Here is a 16,871-nt window from a genome sequence, read left to right as displayed (position 1 = left end):
AAATTATGTGCGCGTTTTAAATCAATTAAAGAAAGAAAAAAACCTGCCGCAGCGTTTCTTTTCCCCCACCTTTGATAGCTGCTCCTCTACACCAGCTACTCTCTCTCCTTCCCACACATTCGCCGCCTTCTTCTCCGATCAGTCCTCGCGCACCCGGTAAGCCCTTTTATTTTCCGTTTCTCTCTCTCTCTCTCTCTCTCTTTCTCTCTCTCAAACCTTCCCACTCCCACACGCCCTGCCGGCGACCACCCACTCATGCCTAGCAGTCACGCCGACGTCGATACGCCACAGCCACTGTTATCAGCTGCTCGCAACCGCCGCTGCCCACGTCGTTAAGGTTTTGGGTGAGTTGAAATTTGGGTTTCCTTGGTTATTTTTGGTTTATCCATAACCCATTTGGCCTAAAGTTAACTTACCCACGCGACTTTGGTCTTATATTCCGGTAATAAAGGATTTAAAGGTGCTGTGCAGGAAGGTTGATATCTTTTCAACGACATTTTGTTAGGTATTAAGGCTCCAAAACCAATTTTGATTCTTGGATTCACTTGTGTTGTTGAGAAATTGGGTTCCTAAACCTTATTATTGAATTGTGCAAAGGTTGTTCAGAGATTTGGAGTGAGTTTGGATTAAGCTAGTAGGTGATTTGGAGTTATTCTAAGGTGAATTTATGTTTTGGGTTTAACCAAGTGTTAAAGTTAAGTTGGGCTTATATTTAGGGTTTGATTTAAGTTTTCCTAAAGCCAAAAGGAGGTTGATCTGCTTGGGTAATAATATTTTTAAAGTTAGTGACAATACTACTAGAACGCCTAATGTGCCAAGCGAAATTTACTTCTTGATGTTTTTTGCCTCACCGATTAAGATTTATGCTTTTACATGTTTTACTATAAAATCTATTATTGACATTCATGATGAATTTCAACATGACCAGTTTATAAGAAATTTATTGTAATAATGACTCCAGTTAAAGATCTTACAAGTTAGGTTGTTACATTAGTTAAGCTTGAGTTCAGGGCTAGGAGAAATAGTATTGTCATTGGTTTTGATTCTGGATAGGACATTCTTCATTATGATTTTGCAAATTCACTAACCTTTCTTTTACTGGGATAAAAGGTGTGTTTAAGATGTATGATTCTAAATATTTTTTAAAGAAATGAGTTTTGGTAGGCTTTAAATTTCAATTTTTCTTAAAATTGGAATGTTGCTGTCTCTGTCTTTGTTCTTCTCAGGATACCGTAGTGTAGTGTTGCATTGTACTAGGGAGCATTTTTGTTTCAGCCATAATTTGAGCAAGTCATCAACAAGGTTAAGGAATTTCAGGTAATGAAACATATTGCCTTCCATTAAATGATGTAAAGAATTTTGACTATAATACAGATTTAAGGTCTGACATTTGAGATCAGACCTCCTATTTTGTGTTTATACATGGAGTAGTTTATTCATTTGTTCTACAAGCAGGAGGATGGCATTTAGAGGGCGAGGGAGAGGACGAGGTGGCGGTGGTGGGGCCTTTCAGTATGCCAAGCAAGAACCCTTCGAGCTTTTCCCGGAGGTGGGTAGTTCTGTAAGCTAGAAAAGTCCTTCTAACTTCCTCTTAGTTTGCAGTGGTGGACTGATAGTATATGCCAGCAAACTTTATTAGTGCTCGATTGAGTTCAAATTAGTAGATACTTGCATTATTTCACTTATTTTTACTGAATTGTGAGTGACTGTAGGACTTACATTTGAGTTGACTTTAGATAGTTTGAAAGATGAATTGAGGCTGTTGGTTATCGATGAAATCTGTAGTATATTATTTTCATAATTGTAGGTATCCCTTTTTCCTTCTCTTTGAACGTTTACATCTTTTCTGGTTAAGGTTAACTATGACCTTAAAAGTATGGTTGCTTCTTTCTCCTTGTAAGATAATACCTGAGCGAATGACCATATTTAGTTTGACATTTTGAACCTATGACCTTAAAAGTATTTGAGTTGGCAGCTTGTCCCTCAAAGGTTTTTGTTCTCACATGGATAAGTAGGATGATTTTTTTAAAGAAAAAGAATCGAACCTTTTCATCAAGGGAATGAAAAGAGACTAGTGCTTTGAGATATAAAAGGATACTCCAAAACATAGCGTAAACAAAAAATCACAAAGGACTTAAGACATAAACCAAAGACATAGTCGTGAAATTAAAGCAAAACAAACTAAGAGCTTAAACAAGAGATTTAAAACAAGAAAGAAAAACTCAGAGAGGCTTGATAAACGCCGGCCAATTGCAATAGACGTCTTGAATGGAATGCCCATCAAATTTCTTAGAAAGATAGCACTGAGAAGAAGATTTTAACTGATCCAAGTCAAAGATGGATGAGAAATGTTGAGAAGACTATGATATAACTTGGTTTATCTATTCAATATTTAGGCAAAATTGCCAAGGAAGTCGAGACCCCCTCCCTCTACAAGCTATCCAAGCTTCACACGATACACTGCAAAGATGATGTAGAAACCCTCATCCAAACGACCCTAAATAGCCCTCCTATCTAACTATTCGAATCTTTCCTCTTGGGCCCACAACAAACCGTTATACACCCCCCATAACAAACTAAATCCCTTTATATTAATTCATTACATTTATTTCATCATCCCTCTTCCTTCTCCTCATATACCGTTTGATGACCGGAGGTCTATCACTACTTGTCCCTTAAAAAACCACCTTGTCCTCAAGGTGAAAATCCGGAAATTGTTCTATAATTTGCAGGCCATTTTCCCCTGTGGCATCCTCGGACAACATACCTTGCCACTGAATCAAAACTTCAAAGTCGTTAGAAGATAACACCGTAGCTACAATTTTGCATAGTCCTAGTACTTCGCTGGGGGTGTAAAGGCCCATCTTTTTGCAACAATGGAGGGGTTGAAATTCTTGGTAATATTGAACCCACAACCTTGCGTAGTTGAGAGACATGGACGACTGGGTGGATGTTGATGTTGGCTGGCAAATCAAGTTTGTAAGCCACAGGTCCTATGCGTTCGATAATTTGGTAGGGGCCAATGAATCGAGGTGCCAACTTCATATGTTTATGGATAAATAAGGTGCTTGTCGATAGGACTAGAGCTTGATATACACCCAATCCATAATGGCGAATTCCACCTCTATTCGTTTAGTGTCAGCTAGTGACTTCATCCGTTGTGTTCAAGCCAATGTGGCTGGCAAATCCTTCAACGATGAGCCCCAGATTCATATGATATTAGCAGTGGTATTGGTCTGCCATAAACAACCTCGTATGGGGTCTTTTTCAATGATGTGTGGAAAAAGGTGTTATAGTTATATTCGGCCCACGCTGACAACTTCGTTGGTGTCTCCATAGCAAAGCAACGAAGATATGCCTCTAAAACCCTGCTCACCACCTCTGTTTGGCTATCAGTTTGAGGATGATATGCCGTGCTTCTCTTCAACTGAGTACCCATTAGATGGAAGAACTCAAGAACGCAGTTGTACAACCTATAGAATAGATCCTATTCAAGTAAGGATATCTGTAGTAATAGAGGAATTGGAGGGGAATCTGTAGGTAACACCATCCTCTGTTTATATAGCAATAGGTCACCCTTCAACGAGTATCCGACTGGACATTGATCACCGGTTTGAATACCTAAGCGAACCTTCCCCAATTCTTTGACTTGATCAACTTGGGCCACAAATACAACGGTGTTGATGTTTTCTATGAAACTAAGTGCAGATAATTCGAATGAAGATGGAATTTAAGACAAGGCATCTGTTGCGGAATTATTCTATCACAAAGTCATACCCTATTAATTTGGCCGCCCATTTTTGATACTCCCCAACAATAATCCGTTGTTCCAGCAGAAACTTAAGGCTTTTTTGATCTGTTCGGATTGTGAATCGACATCTTAACAAATAAGGTCTCCATTTTTGCACAGCTAGGACAATGGCGATTAATTCTCTCTCATAAACGACTTTTATTCGATAGGTCAGAGGTAGAGCCTGACTGAAGAATGCTAGAGGACGGCTTTGTTGCATCGGGACAACTGCACCCCCATGCTAGACGTGTCCGTTTCAACTACAAACGACTTTGAGAAGTTAGGCAAACCCAGAACAAGAAACTCAGTCATTGCCTTTTTTAATGCATCAAAGGTTGTTTGAGCTTCATCGGACCAATGAAAATTGTCCTTCTTGAGTAGTTGTGTGAGTGGAAAGGCTATTGAGCCATAATTAGCCACGAATTTGCGGTAATACGTGGTTAAATCGAGGAATCCTCTCAACTGTTTGAGTGTTGTAGGTATCGGCCACTGCCTCATGAACTCAATTTTAGAGAGGTTAGCTGCTACCCCTTCAGCGGAGATCAAAACCAAGATATTCAATTCTTGATACAACAAACGTACATTTTTTTACATTAGCCACAAATTGGTTCTCTGATAGCAATCTTAGAATAGTTGCTAAGTTTCCTACATGATCATGAATCGAGGAGTTGTAAACTAGTATATCATCGAAAAATACCCGCACAAACTTACGTAAATGTGCCCTTAGGAGATCATTCATTACTGATTGGAACGTTGATGGAGCATTATGCAAATCGAATGGCATAACCTAGAACTCGTAATGCCCTTCATGAGTCTTGAAGGTTGTCTTATAAACATCCTTTGGCGTTCCTTGAATCTGATGATAATCGGACTTAAGATCAATCTTTGAAAACACCGTTGTGCCCGCCAACTCATCGTGAAGCTCATCAACAACTGGTATGGGAAGGTTATCAGGGACTGTTACTTGATTAAGGACTCAGTAGTCCACACAAAACCTCTGGCTCTCATCTTTTTTCCTTACCAATGGGACTGGGCTTGAGAATGGGCTAGTGCTTGGTTGTATTATCCCTGCTGTGAGCATTTCCTCCATTAATCTCATCTTTTTTAAATTGTGGATAATGATATGGCTGTACATTCACAGGTCCCTCCTCCGATTTCAATTCAATGGTGTGATCATGGCGACTTGCAGGTGGCAAACCCTCGACTGGATAGAATACCGTTTGGTATTGTCACAATACTTCTTGTTTTTCTGGACAAACATCGATATGGTCTAGGGATGATAACGTGGCTGGGGAGGGGCGGGGATGCACTCCCCATCCCCGTCCTCGTGGAGAAAAATCCCTGCTTTTTATTTTATTATTTAAAATTAACTAAATTTAATATTTATATTGAAATTGTAAATTTTATATAGGAAATTAGTATTATTGTTACATATAGTTGTTAAATTAAACATTACATATATATATATATATATATATATAATTTTATTATAAATTAATAAAAATTAAATTTATTATATTAGATTTTTAAAATTAAAAAAGAAAAAAAATTGAAACATATTATTTCAGTAATATATTATTATTATTATTATTAGTAGTAGTATATATATATGTATAGTAACAATTAAAAAAAATCGGGACGGGGATCGGGTTCGGGGTCGGGGATGGGGTGGGGATCCCCAACCCGTCCCTGACCGGGGACCCGATTTAAATCCCCGGTTTGGCCCCCGTCCTTGGTCAAACCGGGGATTCCTCGCCCCGGGGACCCGATTTAAATCCCTGGTTTGACCCCCGTCCTTGGTCAAACCAGGGATTCCTCGCCCCGATCGGGACCCGTCTCCGCGGAGAATTTTTCCATCCCTAGTACGGTCATGATCGCGATTGCCTCCTGTACTGTGGCCTTGCACGGTGTTCAACTCGAGTAGAAACCTCTGGCCCTCTCCCTTCACGAATTTCGTCATGGATTTCAGGGATATTTACGACTTCACCAAACTTCTGTCTCCCTTAAGCTAAACTTTCCATTCGCTAATTTGAAAATCCATCTCCGAGGTGCTCCAATTGCATTCAACTCGACCCAGTGTCATAAGCCATTGGACCCCTAAAACAACATCGCCACTGTCCAAAGGCAAAGGGAAGAAATCATTAATAATAGTTAAATTTGGGAGGTTTAGGACCACAACTTTACAAATACCCGTTGTTCGAATAGGCTTCCTGTGCCCAACATGATTCCATAACCTGAGATCGGAAAGCGAGGCAACTTGTGAGACTTGACTAGCTCCTCATTAATAAAATTGTGAGATGCTCCGCTATCGATTTGCACCACCATATTCTTATCTCTGACCGTGCCCATTAGCTTCACTGTTTTGGGAGAATCCAACCCTGCAAAGGAGTTTAATGATAATTCAGCTGACTCAACTTCTGTTGGCTCCATATCTAACGTTTCCAGGGTGGTTTCGGGGATTTCTTTAGTTATGATCACTTCTTCGTTCCCCTCGGTAGCACTCTCTCCTTCCTTCTCATCGTTATAAAATAAGAGGTTTAACTCTTTCTTTTGGCAGCGGTTGCCTGGCGTATACTTGTCGCAATAGTAACATAAGCCCTTGTCTCTTCGAGTTTGCATTTCACTATTAGATAGGCGCTTAAAAGATCCCGCGATGAACGTTTTTCCATTGACATTGCGCAAGGTCACCATATTTGACGAAGCAACCAAACTTTGATTAGGGTTGAGAGAAATAGTTCGAGCTGCTGTCGGACTTGGGTTATTTTGGATCAGGTTGAAGTTGACCCATTAGTCTTGGTGGTTTGGGCCGGAGCCAAAGTTTGCCCACTTGCTTTAGTGGTTTGGCTTGGGCTTGGGCTACCTTCTCCCCATTTAATTTTCCGGGCCTCCTCAGTTTCTTCAATCAACTGGGCCATTCTCATCTTTTCTTTAATGCCTGCCAATTTAAACATCCTCATCTGGATTTGTATATCTTCCTTTAGCCCACTCACAAATTTGCTCTCTAATACATCATCGAACAAGTCTTTTAAGGGCCTAGATAATTGTTCAAATCACCGCCGATAGGCTCTCACTATCCCTTCTTGCTTTAGATTAAGGAATTGAGTCTGCCAGTCCTCCGCCTTGGCTGACAAGAAGCACAACAACAATTATTCTTTAAACTTCACCCAGGTATCCATTGACGTTCGTTCTTCCTCCCACTAATGCCACTCCAAGGCTTCTCCCTCCAAATAGAGTACCATTGCTTCCAGCCTATCCTTCTCTGTCAGACGATTAATCACGAAGTACCGTTCAACTCGGTAGAACCATCCCAGCGGATCGTCTCCCACTTCTCCTTTAAAAACTGACATCTCAAGCTTTTGCAACCGCATATAAAAAAGAGGTACTTCTCGCTTCTCTTTTTCGGATGTGCTCTCTATCTGTCTCGCCCTTTCATTCATGGGTTGTTTCCCTTTGTCTGTCAATGTTCAATCTGACGACTCGAACCTCACACTTCCATCTACTGTTCCCCCTCTTCTCGACCACACCTCCAGAGCATACCATATTTTCTGCTCTATTGCTTCGTTTATAACTTCAAATTTTTGGTCCATCACTTTTTCTATTGCCCGCTGCCCTTCCATAAACTGCTGATCCATCCGTGTCTCCATCCCAACTTGCAATAAGGTGAATTGTTCTTCAATCACAGACATTCTAGCCTCCATTTTCTTCACCGTCCCTCGAGGAGCAACGACTCTAATCCCAAAATGATAGAACTTGTTTTATCTATTCACTATTTAGGTAAAATTGCCAAAGAAGCCGAGACCCCCTCCCTCTACAAGCTCTATGAGCTTCACTCAATACAATGCAAAGATGATGCAGAAACCCTCACCCAAACGACCCTAAATAGCCCTCTATCTAACTACCTGAATCTTCTCCTCATATACCGTTTGATGACCGAAGGTCTATCAGACTATCGACAGATTTGATCATTCCTTTACATCCAAATTTTAGAAATTAAAGCTTTGACTGCATTCACCCATGACAAATAAGCTTGAGAGTTCTAACTTACGCCACAAAGAAGTTGAAGAACATTATCCTTCCATGAGTTGGAGAAAACTCAGGATATATCAAAGGCAGCAAATACCATAGACCAACAATGCTACAAGAAAAACACATTCAAAAAGGATATGGTGATCGATTCCCCTGCCTTGTAGCACAAAGAACACACTGATGGCATAAGCAAATGATCTGGAAATTTATTCTGAAGTGCATCAGCTGAGTTAAGGCTTCCATTGAAAATGCTGCTGTCCAGAGAAGAAGGAGCCAAATGCTTTGCAAGGATTTAACCGAGAACTAGGGGTGGTCATTCAAACTGCAAAAACCGAACCGTTTCTAAAAACCAAACTGAATCGAAAACTCGGTGAAACTGAAAAATGCGGTTTGATCCGGTATGAAGAAATGTTGAAACCGAATTAATTCGGTCCGGTTCGATTTCACTTTTGAAAACCGAATTTGAAACTGAACCGAACCGTTTTTAACTAATATATATTTTAAAAAAGGGTAAAATCGAATTTAAAACCAAACCGCTTTTAATTTAAAGAACAAAACCGAACCGAACTGAACCGTTTTTAATTAAAAAAATATAACATGGATTTTTTAAAAATGCCAAAACGATGCGGTTCGGTTTGAACCAATAAATCGGTTCGGATTGGTTTCACATTTAAAAAAATTCGGTTCGGTTCAGTTTGACCACCAAACCATTTCCACCCCTACCGAGAACATACCTGTAGGTTCAAGTGACCATAGCTGATTATCTTCATCACTGTTAAGTGAAAATTGGATAAGGACAGCATCAGATTTTGAAAATCTAAAATCTCCCGTCCTTTAAGGCTGGAAAGAAATATCCCATGAAGAAATGGAAGAGTCCCAATAAGAATTATTCGATCTGTTTTTATTGCAAGCAATGGCCTGAAGTCGTGGATACATCAAAATTGAGCCATTGAGCCAAGGATATTTCCAGAAAAAAAATTCTCCTCCCATATCCAAGGATTTCTAAAACTTGAATGCTCTTTTCCAAGAGTGTGGCAAGCAAATCATAAGTGCCATGGATGCTAGTAATAACCTTTCTCCATAAAGAATTATGCTCTCCTAAAAATCTCTAGCCCCATTTATTGAGCATAGCCAGATTGCTGTGAGTGAAATCCCCAATGCCAATACCTCCTTTGGTTCTTTGCTTTGGTTTTTCAAAAAAGAATAAAAAACAAGTTTGGTTTTTCTTATTTTTATTTAAAAATATTTTCAGGTGTTTTCTTTCATGCAGCCTTCAAATCATTGGTGCTAATTATCTTATATTTTGATATCCATCACTCAAATTGTAGAGTTTTTAGTCGATGAAAGCAAATGCCCTAGCAGATCTAATAGTGTAGGCAGCCACAGTTCTCTATCTATTTCTTAATGGGAAATGTTAGTTCGAAGATAATTTCATCAAATTGTAGTACATTTACTTGCAGGCTTACCGGTTTACTTTTCTTTCCTAAGGAGATATTTTCTGGCACAATTACAGAATGTAACTCTACCAATCGTCAGTGATATGCCTGAAGAGAAAAGCCTAGCTATTCGTAACAACAAGTTTCTGAATTATTGGAAGGCCTCTCCTTTTTATCTAGAGGAAAACGTCATGAAAAGTCAGTGTTCCTTGTAACTCTTTCTTCTTCTTCTACTTCTTCTTTTCCCCAAAAGTAATGCTATTCTGTTGCAAAAGAAATTGGTAATTTTGTTGATTGCTTGGATTATTGTACCAGAGATGCAAAGAACTGAGGTAGAGAAGTTTTCCGATAGATCCAAATCGAATAGTACATTGAAGCGTGATTCCCTTGCACAAATTCTACAGCTCACATCTAGGAACTTTCCTGAAGAATTGGTTGATGGTATGCAATCTCAGATCTCTCAGAGAGAGATGAGAGTTATACTAAGTTCATCTATCTGTTTACTCCAACCCTTTCTTTTTGGGGCCACCTATGTATACAGATACTCTACTGTTAAATTTTCAGGTTTCAAAGGGAAGTTGCGGACCAAACGAAAAGTTCAATGGAATCCCGAGTCAGGTTTGTTGGGACGACAAAATTTTTTCCCTCTGAACCAACTCAATGTCGATGCTATTTCTGTTAGTCACCTGTTGATGGATCCTTGTTGGCGGTATGTGTCTCATTACAGGGCTGCAAAAATTGGATTTCCTAGAGAAGCGTGAAGAATCTCTCAAGGTAATACATTTTCCACCTCAATCTCTCACTCCTTTTGTAACTCCTAGTCACTTGAATCTTTTCTTCTTTTAATTATCGTTTCAGCTTATGAGTAGAATACATACCCTCTTGCTCCGCAAGATCCCTCTACTGATTCTTTTCTTTCTTGACTTTATTAGGGACAGGACAAGGATGATAAGGAGAAGAAAGAAGGAGAAGAAGGTGAAGATGAAGACGAAGAAGAAGATGATGCACAGTCCGAGGAACTTACCGATGACGATTATTATCAGGTCTTGACTGGGACTGTTGGATTTTGTTATATGATTAATATAAATATGAATCTTCATCAGGCATTTTGTAGGATCTTGTGTCTATTTTTCATTTTTCATGTCTTCTGACTTGTCTAAACTTAATGTTCACTTAATTTTTTTTTTTTTTATAGAACCCAAATGCATTGAATGATAAAAGATAAACAAAGTGTGTGAGTGTTCTAGTTAGAGATATAGTAGGATTATTAGTAGAATATTAGTATGGTTATTAGAAGGAGCTTATTAGTAAATAGCTAGTAAGTTTGTTAGGGCTTTTAGTTATAAATAGAGGGAGTGGGGTTGGGAGGAAGGTGTGAAGAATTTTGTGGGATTTCCTAATATAGGAGAGAGTAGCCTTCTCGAAAGACTATGTTATATTGTAACTTCTTTGGATATATATATATATATATATTTGATAGGAAACAAATTTCATTGATGTATGAAATTAAAAAAAAAAAAAAAAAAGCCGAAACCCAAGCCAAAGGAGTTACATAAGATTTTTTCAATTGGTCAATAGGGAAGAAAGGGTGTATGTATTAAAGAAAGATGTGGTTTTACACCAACTCATAGCATGAAATATAATAAGATCAAAATAGCTATCAAAAGAGCTTCCTTATCTTTGAAGATGCGCTTATTTCTCTCATTCCAAGTGATCCATAAGAAAACACGTATCATGTGCATCCACACAATTTTCTTTTGTTTTGTGAAGGGATGACCAGTGAGAGTGTATGTGAGGGCACCATTAGTATCTTTTGGGAGGGCTGAGAAACTTCGTTGGATATTGGAATATAAATCTATCTTTTAGTGCTATTTGTTGGTTTTTAATGTTCTTCAGTGAGTTACTTGGACCCTCCTCTTCGAAGAATTCTTTCCGGCCCTAAATCACTCACCAAGGCCCAAAATATTCTCCCGTCCTCATTCCCCACTCTCTCGATTATAACCAATAGCCTAACAACTTTCATCAGTATTTACTAATAGATCCTTGATATCAAGCCCATCAAATTTCTCCTACTAACATCATTGAGCTGCAGAATGAATACTTCGACGACGATGAAGATGATTACAACATGGAAGAAGAAGGTGGAGGTATGGTTTATACTCTAATGGACAGATTGATAATATTGTAAGAATTTGAGTTTTAGAACTTCATAACTAATTATTATTATTTTACTCAGGTCGGTTTTAAGCTAGATAGTTTTTTTCTCTCAATAAAAATGCTAATGTATATAGTTTAATATTGTTGCAGATGAACCAGAATACTAGTCACTATGGAAAGTGGTGGTCAGATTTGCGGCTTGTTGCAGACGAACCAGAATACTAGTACAAATGTTGATGTATATAGTTTAATAGGTGCAGGGCATTGGATTGGTTAATCAGGTTTTAAATTCTTTTTAACTTTTTTAGATTTTAATTTTAATTCTTTTGGTTTAGAGATTGTAATGTATTATAATTTCTAAATAATTAAGTTTAAGTCATATTTTGGTTTTCAATTTCACTTTTATTCTTTCTGGTCTATGAAATTTGCATAATGGACGATTTTCCCATATTTTTTTCTTAAAAAAAAAACTATTTAATAGAAATTTGAAGTGACATACATTTTGTTTATTTATATGAGGAGGAGCAAATTTCTGTATGCATTAATATTTGAAACCATGGGTTGTGGTTGCGGTGATGAGTTTTGAAAAACGTATGAAGGCAAATAGATTTTTATGTAGAATTTTGTGATAAAAGTAGAATTTTTTTGAAGTATTGGAATATAAGCATAATATTCTGAGGTTTAAGCAGAATCTATAATGATTTTACTAAAATAAGATTTGAATTATAAGTTCGATTATATAATGTTGTCATACACCAAATTTGAAAATAAAAATGAAGTATCGAACTCCCAGTTGTTACATTTGTTTAAAATCTTTTTGGAGGATACTTATGATATGCGAACGAAGCTATTTTTATTTTTAAATTAGGTCTTGTTTGATAATTATTTTGAGCCCTTCAGATTTGGTTGTTTTGTTATATTCTGCCAAATTTTTATTTTTATTTATTAAAAAATGACTTTTTAACTAAAAAAATAGTGATTTTTAATTTTTTTTTTCATTCTAAAATTTACTTTCAATTTGTATTTAATAGATCTTTGATTATCAAAGAAGTTTTTGATATTAAGTTCATGTCTACTTGAGATGTTGCCAACATGACTAGTCATTCAGAGTTTAGAATTGTGATTCTCATTTTGTATTATTGTAAAAAAAAATATATTAGACAAAATTAAAAGTTTTGAAACTTTTTTTAATAAAAAAAATAATAAAAAATCTACTCATAAAAAAATGTAGGAATGATTGAATCGAATAAATTTTATACTTGGTTGAGCTGGTTGACAAAACTGTTGATACAAATTTAATAGTTTAGGACTTTGTTATTTTATTCAAAAAACAATTTTTATTTCAAAATTAAGCTGGAAACTCCCCCGCAAATATTGTGAGCTTAAGGAAATAATTATGAAAAATCACGTTCACGTTTGCATGGGAAGACAATTATTGTTCATTATCACCAAAACTACAATGGTAAATCAAATTAGGTTGCAAAAGAACTCATTCGATCAACCAAATAAAAATAATTTTCTAAATAATCATATCGAAAGTATCAATTTATAAATCCAAAATTTTATCCATCAAAACAAGTCAATAAATTTAGATCCAAACAACCAATACATCAGAAATTACTACACTTGTTTAAGCGATTAACCCAATATTAAAAAAAAAAAAAAAAAGGTTAAAAATCAATAGCAGCATATTTCAATAATTCGAGCGTTTTTCCATCTTTCCTCCCTATATTTTTATTTGGTGGCAATTTTTCTTGCTAATTTGGTTAAATTTTAGCAGAATAATTTTATTTTATTGAGGTGATTTTAGTTAATTTTAAAATTTAAATAGAATGAAATGAAAATGAAAATAATTATTATGATTCATTTATATAAAATATATATATATATATATATATATATATATATAATTTTAAAAAAATAAAAATATTAAATATAGATTTTAATTGAAAAATTTCCCTGAAAATTCATAATGAATGGTGAACGTGAAAGCCAGTGGCCCACTCCTTCGGTCATAACGGCCTCGTTCAGGGCCGGGTCACGCTTCATTTCATTCCTCATTTATTTGTTTATTTATTTCTTTTATTTCCTCAACTATTTATATCTGAAAGCCATACCCAAATGGACGTGAAGCAGAAAGAAAAGCAAAAGCAGAAGGATAATTTTCGAAGCGACTCGAAATTCCTAAGTGTTCCATCCTTGAAGTTTCGGGAATATGTCGTGGCAAACGTACGTGGACGATCACCTTATGTGTGATATTGAAGGCAACCATCTCACCTCCGCCGCCATCATCGGACACGACGCCAGTGTTTGGGCTCAGAGCTCCTCATTCCCTCAGGTGATCTCCACTTTCGTTTACGCTTTGTTGTTTGTGTCATTCTGTTCCGTTTTCGTTCTCATTGAGAGAAATTTGCTCCGATCTGGCCTTATAATCAGCGTTTTCTTTCGTTATTAATTGTAATTTTGAATTGCCAGAGGTATGGAATGGAATTAGAATTTGAATTAGATGCAGAGTGGTGACCTGACCTCTGTTTGTTTAATTTGATTTTGAATGGAGGTGGAAACTCGTATGATTAATTCTTCGATCGATTCGTATTATTTATCTGTTGAAGTGATGGATTAAGAGGAATATATGATTTTCTTTTTCTTCTTCTCTCTTTGGATTAAACTGACTCATATCATAATCTCTTCGTTTAAGATCACGAATTCATCCAGCGCCAGGTTTATTGTTAACACAAGTTTCTGATCGATAATTTCGTCAAGAATCGCATTATTTGACGTGTTCGTTTTTCCCTTTTTTTTTTTTTTCTTTTTTCTTTTCCATTGTCGTTGTAGATTTGTGTGAAGAGATCGCGATGTGATCACTAGTTTTTGAATCGTCACTAGTTTTTGTATAACGTATGGATGTATTATTGTAAAAGCTAAAACTGAAGCTTAATCTTTATTTTTAGTTCATCCTTAGATTTCGTAACCTTACATTGTGTTTTAAATTAAATAATTATTAAATGGAGCCTACATGTGATATTACATTAAATGAGAATTAGCTTTGAAAGTAATGTAATGTGTTATAAATCTAATTTACATATAAAAAAGGTATTGTTGGTTTTTAACATGGGGGTGGCATTAATTTAGAGGTTAATCATATATAACCGATAGGGTAATTAATGAATTTGCAGTTTAAGGCGAATGAGATATCTGCGATTATGAAGGATTTTGATGAACCTGGTTCTCTTGCACCAACTGGTTTACACCTTGGTGGCACTAAATACATGGTTATTCAAGGAGAGCCCGGAGCCGTTGTTCGTGGCAAAAAGGTTCATTTTCTCTTCTACTATATTAGCATTCATACTTTTTTTTTAATTAATACAACATGAAATTCGAGATTCGAACCTCATTTTTTTTTTTTCGATATTATACATTTATTATTTATTATAAATCTGAGTTAGGCTCACTTTGGTATAATTTTTTTGTTTTTTTCCCTTAAAAAAATGTGAAATTAAGTTTCACATATAGATGTTACATGTATGTATGAATTTATATATATATAGTTAGTTAGTTAGTTAATGAATGGTAAAATGGAATAATGTTGGTTGTTGAATAGGGTGCTGGGGGAATAACGGTGAAGAAAACTGAGAAGGCGGTGATAATTGGAATATACGATGAACCAGTAACTCCAGGACAATGCAATATGGTGGTTGAAAGGTTGGGAGATTATCTCATCGAACAGGGTTTGTAGGCCCTTTTTTCCCGCTCTTCCTATTTCTCATTCTCATTTTTACAAAACTCTTCATTATATCATTTTTTTTCCTTTTAATTATTCTTGTGTGCCCCTCTTAAAAGGTGCAAAATTACATTTCCAAATGATTTTTTATTATGCTTCATTCTTTGTTAAGCCATTTCAGCTTCCTTTTCACGTTCTACTCTTTTTTCTTTTTAACTCTGCCTACTACTCGAAGCACCATAATGATTGAACAATTGTGTGGTATGCACTGAAATGAATCTTGAGCGTGGCCTATGATGTATTTTTCATATAATTTTAGGTTAAATTGGACCTTACTTAAATTTGTTTTAATAAAGTTTTAAATTTGGTAAACGAATTGTGTAATTTGATTGAAGAATAAAAGGTATTCAATTTGATTGCAGTTGAAAATTATGTGAGATTCACTACCTCTACTTATATATATTGTTATGTATGAAAATTATGAATTTGCCACATTTATTGTTATCCTTACCATTATCATTACATTATTACCATCATCGTTACGGTTACCATTAGGGTCAAACAATAACGATAACGGTAAAATGTGACACATTCATAATTTTAGGTAGATGTGATAAAAAATAATATAATTGTGTTTGTGATTTAGGCCTATTACGATTCATCCATCAATAAAATCTCATTCCAATTACATCAATTTTTGTTACGGTTTGGTAAACATGGTAATAAAATTATAAAAAGAGAAAAATATATTAAAAAAATATCCGGATAAATAAAATTAAAAATATGATGCAAATAAAGATTGTGAAATAAAATCGATATAAAAGTTACATAATAACCTATCTTAATTATTATTTCATGAAGTAATTCTTTCATAGTTTTTTAAATATAGTGATAAAAACTGAATTTTTATATAATTTTATAAATAAACCTTCTTGTTTAAGAGACTTTTTTTTATATCAGAAATAGAAAAACATTTGTTGCTTATTTATTTATTTTTATAAAACCACGAGCTCGATTTTTTTCATTGCATTTGATTTAAACTGTCTATATTAATCATTGGATATATGTGTCGGCTTAAATTCTAAAGAATACAATACCTAAGTAGATAAAATCATTATTCTATTTCATTAATTCAATTAAATACAAAAAAATTTGAAAAAATTTTATAAATAAAAAAATTTTAACGTATTTTTTTTTATAAATTTATGCTGTTGAAATCAGATACAAGAAAATCTATATTATTAACAAAAAATAGAGGAAGAATGAAAACAATTATTGAAACACCATGAAAATTTTAAAAATGAAAAATGAAATATAAAAAATTAAACAAAAATGGGTAAGTATTAAAAGTTAAATAATATCCCTAGAGAAAAATAAATAAATGATTTTAGTTGTTTGTTGACTTTTCATAATCAAAATAAATCTTCATCTAATTAAAATATAACAAAAAAAAAATAATTTTAATGGTTAGAAATCTTAAAAAAAAAATTGATAAGTGAAAGATTTAACTCAAAAAAAAATTGAAACAATAACATTAAACAAAGTAACGATAACTATTGAAAAAAAAAAACCTTAGAACTACAATGCCTACAAATCTATTAAAAAAAAAGATAAAATAAAAGATTTAACCCAAAAAAAAAATAAAATTGAGGATTAAAATAACAATATTAAATAAATTAATGGATTCTCAATAGGGTTGGCAGTGGGACTAGGTAGGGGTTCCCGTTACCCGTTTCCCCTC

General features: G+C 35.2%; 2 protein-coding genes across 13 annotated transcripts; both read left to right on the top strand.

The window, feature by feature from the left end:
- Nucleotides 1-11,803, top strand: LOC120086336 (uncharacterized). Of its 12 annotated transcripts, none has more exons than XM_090318155.1 (11): nucleotides 6-344; nucleotides 472-505; nucleotides 1,227-1,317; nucleotides 1,456-1,549; nucleotides 9,305-9,450; nucleotides 9,568-9,693; nucleotides 9,817-9,870; nucleotides 9,980-10,026; nucleotides 10,185-10,295; nucleotides 11,345-11,399; nucleotides 11,560-11,803. In XM_090318155.1, exons 4-11 carry the CDS (start codon nucleotides 1,515-1,517, stop codon nucleotides 11,574-11,576), a joined length of 591 nt encoding a protein of 196 aa, XP_090174281.1. In that variant the 5' UTR covers nucleotides 6-344; nucleotides 472-505; nucleotides 1,227-1,317; nucleotides 1,456-1,514; the 3' UTR covers nucleotides 11,577-11,803. The 12 variants fall into 12 exon arrangements, with proteins under 12 accessions (XP_038898864.1, XP_090174281.1, XP_090174279.1 ...); XM_090318151.1 differs by having other exon boundaries at nucleotides 28-344; nucleotides 452-505; nucleotides 9,330-9,450; XM_090318152.1 differs by having other exon boundaries at nucleotides 46-344; nucleotides 9,330-9,450.
- A 1,716-nt stretch (nucleotides 11,804-13,519) lies between these two features.
- LOC120086549 (profilin-3) lies at nucleotides 13,520-15,329 on the top strand. The gene is made up of 3 exons (XM_039043259.2): nucleotides 13,520-13,747; nucleotides 14,586-14,723; nucleotides 15,011-15,329. The coding sequence occupies exons 1-3, from the start codon at nucleotides 13,625-13,627 to the stop codon at nucleotides 15,143-15,145; spliced, it is 396 nt and encodes a 131-aa protein (XP_038899187.1). The 5' UTR covers nucleotides 13,520-13,624; the 3' UTR covers nucleotides 15,146-15,329.
- Nucleotides 15,330-16,871: the final 1,542 nt, after the last annotated feature.

Source organism: Benincasa hispida, chromosome 9 (assembly GCF_027475165.1).
Source record: "Benincasa hispida cultivar pf3 chromosome 9, pf3_genome.v1.1, whole genome shotgun sequence".
Classification (NCBI taxonomy): Eukaryota; Viridiplantae; Streptophyta; class Magnoliopsida; order Cucurbitales; family Cucurbitaceae; genus Benincasa; species Benincasa hispida.
The sequence above is the reverse complement of the archived record's forward strand: the minus strand, read 5'-3'. Positions and strand labels throughout refer to the sequence as shown.

What these genes read in the sequence shown, in the direction of transcription:
- LOC120086336 (XM_039042936.2), top strand. Translation starts at nt 1,460, where the DNA reads ATGGCATTTAGAGGGCGAGGGAGAGGACGAGGTGGCGGTGGTGGGGCC. An exon ending in AGAGGAAAACGTCATGAAAA is followed by an intron (nt 9,451 to 9,567) that starts GTCAGTGTTCCT and finishes TTATTGTACCAG; the next exon opens with AGATGCAAAGAACTGAGGTA. An exon ending in AGCGTGAAGAATCTCTCAAG is followed by an intron (nt 10,027 to 10,184) that starts GTAATACATTTT and finishes TGACTTTATTAG; the next exon opens with GGACAGGACAAGGATGATAA.
- LOC120086549 (XM_039043259.2), top strand. Translation starts at nt 13,625, where the DNA reads ATGTCGTGGCAAACGTACGTGGACGATCACCTTATGTGTGATATTGAA. An exon ending in AGAGCTCCTCATTCCCTCAG is followed by an intron (nt 13,748 to 14,585) that starts GTGATCTCCACT and finishes ATGAATTTGCAG; the next exon opens with TTTAAGGCGAATGAGATATC. An exon ending in CCGTTGTTCGTGGCAAAAAG is followed by an intron (nt 14,724 to 15,010) that starts GTTCATTTTCTC and finishes GTTGTTGAATAG; the next exon opens with GGTGCTGGGGGAATAACGGT.